The 5992-nt window shown below is 50.2% G+C and overlaps 1 protein-coding gene across 1 annotated transcript; it reads left to right on the top strand.

Moving 5' to 3' along the window:
* The first annotated feature begins 244 nt into the window (after nt 1-244).
* Nucleotides 245-2420, top strand: LOC113032816 (HIRA-interacting protein 3-like). Its single transcript, XM_026185949.1, has one exon. The coding sequence runs from the start codon at nt 307-309 to the stop codon at nt 1795-1797; it is 1491 nt and encodes a 496-aa protein (XP_026041734.1). The 5' UTR covers nt 245-306; the 3' UTR covers nt 1798-2420.
* Nucleotides 2421-5992: the final 3572 nt, after the last annotated feature.

Here is a 5992-nt window from a genome sequence, read left to right as displayed (position 1 = left end):
GGTTTTTATCGTTGTCTGGTGATGCGGGGGACCGGGTTCCGATCACCATCTTGAGGGATACAGGGGCGAAGCATTCGGTGGCGCGGCATGGAGTCGTGCCTTTCTCTCAGCAGTCGTACTGTGGTTCTGATTTGCTGGTGTGGGGTATCGAGGTGAGTCTTTTACGCATGCCTCTCCATACGGTTACTTTGACCTCGTCCTTCGTATCGGGCGCTGTGCGGGTGGGGGTTCGAGATCAGTTGCCAATTGAAGGCATTGATCTTGTTTTTTGGAAATGACTTGGCCGGGGGAAAAGTGTTTCCGGCTATGCCGGAAGTTATTGAGTGTCCTATTTTGGATCGGTTATGCCAATTCCCGCCGGAGCTGGGTGACCCCACAGTTTATCCGGCAGGTGTGGTTACTCGTGCTCAAACTCGTCGCTTGGGTGGTGAGGTGGACATATCCGAAATGTTTCCGGACGGCTTTGAGCCGCATGATAGTTCTGTTCCGGGGGTAGATGGTGGGACGGCGAAGGTTTTTAGTATGGTGTCGGAGAAGGAGGCAGCAGGTATCCGCAGGTTTGTGTGTGGTCAACTCCGTGACGAGGCAGACCTGAGCACGCTGACCTTGGGAATTTTAAAAAAGAGATATCAGACACACAACAAATGTGACTCATTGAGGCCAGAAGTAAAAACTTTCATGAAACAGGTGGTGCAAGAGGAACTGATGAAAATGCAGGATAATGATGAAAGTGAAAGTGACTCAGAGACTAAGAAGCTCCAGAACAAAAGGAAAAGAGAAAATGGAAATGACGAGGTCATGAGTGAGAGTGAAGATGAATCCTGGGCAAAGAAATCACAAAATAATCATTCAAGCTCATCATCAGAATCTGAGGTTCAAGAGGACAACAAAACAGAGAGTAAGGAAAGCAGCAATGATGAAGAAAATGCCAAATCTCAAGCTGATGGTGAAGAGCCAGAGGTGAAAAAATCACAACAAAAGAGAAATGAAAATCGTCAAATTGACAGTGACGAGTCTTCTGATGAGGAACTCAGTGAGGAAAGCAACTGCAGTGACAGTCCAAAGAAGATGGTGAGAATGAACGTCGAGACAGTAACCAGCAGTAAAGATGAAGGAAGGAGAACACCACTGAGTGATGCAGGAAACGAATCAGATGGAGACTGCAAGTCAGAAACGAGTGACAAAATTAGGAGCGACGAGTCTTCTGACAGTGAAAAAGAAGATACAAAAGTGGAAGAGAAAACCAGTGACCCAGACTCAGTTTCATCACTACCTTCTTTGGAAGATGAAAAAGAAAATAAGACTGATAAAACAAATGATAACAAGATGAAGAAGAGTGTGAAGAAAGATGAGAGCACCAGAAAACCAAAGTCTGATGACAAATCGGTGGCGAGGCTTGAACGTTATATTGCCCTCTGCGGCGTGAGGAGAAATTACAAGAAGCTGCTGGAGGACTGCCGCTCCCAGGTGGCTGTTCTGAAGAAGGAGCTTGAAGAGCTTGGTGTACATGGTCAGCCAACTATTCCGAAATGGAAAAAGGTCAGAATGAAGAGAGAGCAAGCTCAAGAACTGGCTGCTCTTGATGTCAACAACATCATTACCACACAAGGTCGACCTACACACAGGGGTGCCTCAGCAAGTCAGAAACAACAGGACTGTCCGTCCTCTGAATATCAGCGCACTCTAAACTCGGAATCAGACAGTGATCAGGAAAACAATACCCCCAGAGGTCGCAGGAAAATGTCCGAATGGGCCAACCTGCAGGGGATCATCAGTGATGACACAGACAGTGACTGATGAGTCTGTTTTCCCCCTAGGAAGTGTTCGATTTGTTTGTTTGTTTTAATGTTTTTGATACTAGATCTAGCATCTCTCTAATGAGATGCTTGATTTTAGGTGGGGGGGTGTTATGACCCAGGGTCATTATTTGCGGTACGGTGTTGTTATTGTTTGTATTTGTATTCAGTGTTGCTTGTTTCCAGGTGGAGGCCACCCATTGGTGGAGGAAGGAAAGAGGCCAGCTACAAAAGGGGTTGGACTGGGTCGGCGAAGGGACTTCCTGGTTTCCCGTGAGCTGTGTGTCTGGGGACAGTCGTGGTGTGTGACTGCATGGGGCTGCAATATTAATGCTGGAAAAGGGGTTGTACCTGGGCTTGGTAGCTGTAGGGGTGGGAAGCCGTTTTCTTTTATTCCCCTCTTTTCTCCTGTTTCGGGTAGGGAGACAGGTTAGAGAATTGTATTTTGTTTTGGGATCGTGGGAGGTAAGTTAGCTCTGTTTTTCTTTCTAGTGTGTTTTGTTTGTTGTTTTGGCATCGCCCACCCTGAAGCTTGCTACCTGTTCAGTAAATAAATTAACCAACTCTCGTCATTCTGCCGTGGTGTGATTTTTTTTTTGTCGTTTATTATGTATCGGGTTTATCTTTTTGTTGTGTTGCACCCCGGCTTCGGGCCGGTGTGTAACAATGCCATCCACATTAAACCTGAGCCTCTGGTGCTGACCGATATCATCCACATTTCACCAGGGCCAGTGGTGTTGGCTAAGGCAATTCACATTACACCAGGGTGTGTGGTGCTGACCAATACCATACATATTTGACCAGGGACAGAGTTGTTGGCTGAGGCCATACACTTTTCATCAGGGACAGTGCTTCCTGTAAGGCCATCTTCACCACACCAGGGCCTGTACTTATGGCTGAGGCCACCCACATTTCACCAGGGCCACTGTTGTTGGCTGAGGCCATACACTTTTCATCAGGGACAGTGCTTCCTGTGAGGCCATCTTCACCACACCAGGGCCTGTACTTTTGGCTGAGGCCATCCACATTACACCAGGGCCTTTGGTGCTGGCCAATACCATCCACATTTCACCAGGGCCAGTGTTGTTGGATGAGGCCATCCGCATTACACCACTGCCAGTGCTTCCTGTTATGCCATCATCACCAAACCAGGGCCTGCGGTGCTGGCTGAGGCCATCCACATTACACCAGGGCCTATGCTACTCGTTGATACCAACCACATTTCACCGGGGCTTGTGATACTGGCTGATGCGATCCACGATACACAAGGGCCTGTGCTTCTGGCTGAGGACATTGACATTACACCATGGCCTGTGCTGGCTAATACCATCCACATTTCACCAGGGCCATTGTTGTTGGATGAGGCCATCCAAATTACACCAGGAACAGTGCTTGCTGTGAGGCCACCATCACCACATCAGGGCCTGTGGTGATGTCTGATATCATCCACATTACACAAGGGCCAGTGCTGCTGGCTTTCCACATTACCCAAGGGCCTGTGTTGCTGGCCGAAACAATCAACATTTCACAAGGGCCAGTGGTGTCGCTGGCTGATGCCATTCACAATACTCAAGGGCCTGTGCTACTGGCTGATGCCATCTACATTAAACCAGGGAATGTGGTTCTGGCCAATACCACCGACATTTCACCCGGGCCTGTACTGTTGGATGAGGCCATTTACGTTACACCATGTACAGTTCTTCCTGTGAGGCCATCATCACCACACCAGGGCCTGTGGTGCTGGCTGATACCATCCACATTTCACCAGGGCCTTTGGTGCTGGCTAATACCATCCACATTTAACCAGGCCCTTTGGTGCTATCCGAAACCATCCACATTTCACCAGGGCTTGTGTTGCTGGCTGATGACATCCACCACACAGAAGGGCCTGTGATACAGGCTGATGCCATCCACATTACACCAGGGCCAGTGGTGTTGGCTTAGGCCATCCACATTACACAACGGCCTGTGGTGCTGGCCAATACCATCTATATTTCACCAGGGCCAGTGTTGTTGGATGAGGCCATCAGCAGTACACCAGGGACAGTGCTTCCTGTCAGGCCATCATCACCACACCAGGGCATGTGGTGCTGGATGATGCCATCAACATTACACCAGGGACTGTGCTACTCGTTGATACCATCCACATTTCACCAAGGCCTGTGGTGCTAGCCAATACCATCCATATTACACCAGGGCCAGTGGTGTTGGCTGAGGACATTCACATTACACCAGGGCCTGTGGTGCTGGCTAATACCATCCACATTTCACCAGGGCCACTGTTGTTGGCTGAGGCCATACACTTTACATCAGGGACAGTGCTTCCTGTGAGGCCATCTTCACCACACTAGGGCCTGTACTTTTGGCTGAGGCTATCCACATTACACCAGGGCCTTTGTTGCTGGCCAATACCATCCACATTTCACCAGGCCCTTTGGTGCTGCCCGAAACCATCCACATTTCACCAGGGCTTGTGTTGCTGGCTGATGACATCCACAACACAGAAGGGCCTATGATACTGGCTGATGCCATCCACATTACACCAGGGCCAGTGGTGTTGGCTGAGGCCATTCACATTACACAACGGCCTGTGGTGCTGGCCAATACCATCTATATTTCACCAGGGACAGAGTTGTTAGATGAGGCCATCCACATTACACCATGGCCTGTTGTGCTACTGGCTGAGGACATTTACATTTCACCAGGGCCTGTGGTCATGGCTGAGGACAACTACATTTCATCAGGGCCTGTGGTCATGGCTGAGGACATTCACATTACACGAGGGCCTGTGGTGCTGGCCAATACCATCCACATTTCACCAGGGCCAGTGTTGTTGGATGAGGCCATTCACGTTACACCAGGGCCTGTGGTGCGAGCCAATACCATCCACATTACACCAGGGCCAATCTTGTTGGCTGATGCCATCTACATTCTCCAGACCAGGGCCTGTGCTGCTAGCCATCAAAATTACCCAAGGGCCTGTGTTGCTGGCCGAAAACAACCACATTTCACCAGGGCCTGTGGTGCTTGCTAATACCATCAACATTTCACCAAGGCCAGTGTTGTTTGCCGAGGCCAGGGACAGTGGTTCCTGTGAGGCCATCTTCACCACACGAGGGCCTTTGCTGCTGGCTGAAACCATTCAAATTACACCAGGGCCTCTGGTGCTGGCCAAAACCATCCACATTTCACCAGGGCCACTGTTGTTGGCTTAGGCCATCCACATTACACCAGAGACAGTGATGCCGCCTTCTACCATCCACATTTCACCAGGGCCATTGTTGTTGGATGAGGCCATCCAAATTACACCAGGGACAGTGCTTCCTGTGAGGCCATCATCACCACACCAGGGCATGTGGTGCTGGATGATGCCATTGACATTACACCAGGGCCTGTGCTACTCGTTGATGCCATCCACATTACACCAGGGCCTGTGTTGTTGGCTCAGGCCATCCACATTACACCTCTGCCAGTGCTTCCTTTGATGCCATCATCACCAAACCAGGGCCTGTGGTGCTGGCTGATGCACAAAGCACAAAACACAAGGGCCTTTACTACTGGCTGAGGATATTCACATTACACCAGGGCCTGTGGTGCTGGCCAATATAATCCACATTTCACCAGGGCCACTGTTGTTGGCTGAGGCCATACACATTACACAAGGGACAGTGCTTCCTGTGAGGCCATCTTCACCACACCAAGGCCTCTGCTACACGTTGATGCCATCCACATTACACCTGGGCCTGTGGTGCTGACCGATATCATGCCTATTTCCCCAGGGCCACTGTTGTTGGCTTAGGCCATCCACATTACACCAGAGACTGTGATGCCGCCTTCTACCATCCACATTTCACCAGGGCCATTGTTGTTGGATGAGGCTCTCCAAATTACACCAGGGACAGTGCTTTCTGTGAGGCCATCATCACCACACCAGTGCCTGTGGTGCTGGCTGATACCATCCACATTACAAAAGGGCCTTTGCTGCTAGCCTTCCACATTACCCAAGGGTCTGTGTTGCTGGCTGATGCCATTCACAATACTCAAGGGCCTGTGCTACTGGCTGATGCCATCTACATTGCAGCAGGGCCTGTGGTGCTGGCCAATACCATCGACATTTCAACAAGGCCAGTGTTGTTTGCTGAGGCCACCCACATTACACCAGGGACAGTGCTTCCTGTGAGGCCATCTTCACCACA

This window comes from Astatotilapia calliptera, chromosome 11 (assembly GCF_900246225.1).
Source record: "Astatotilapia calliptera chromosome 11, fAstCal1.2, whole genome shotgun sequence".
Classification (NCBI taxonomy): domain Eukaryota; kingdom Metazoa; phylum Chordata; class Actinopteri; order Cichliformes; family Cichlidae; genus Astatotilapia; species Astatotilapia calliptera.
The sequence above is the reverse complement of the archived record's forward strand: the minus strand, read 5'-3'. Positions and strand labels throughout refer to the sequence as shown.

Bases quoted from the DNA above. Each gene is read 5' to 3' on its own strand.
- LOC113032816 (XM_026185949.1), top strand. From the start codon at position 307: ATGCCGGAAGTTATTGAGTGTCCTATTTTGGATCGGTTATGCCAATTC.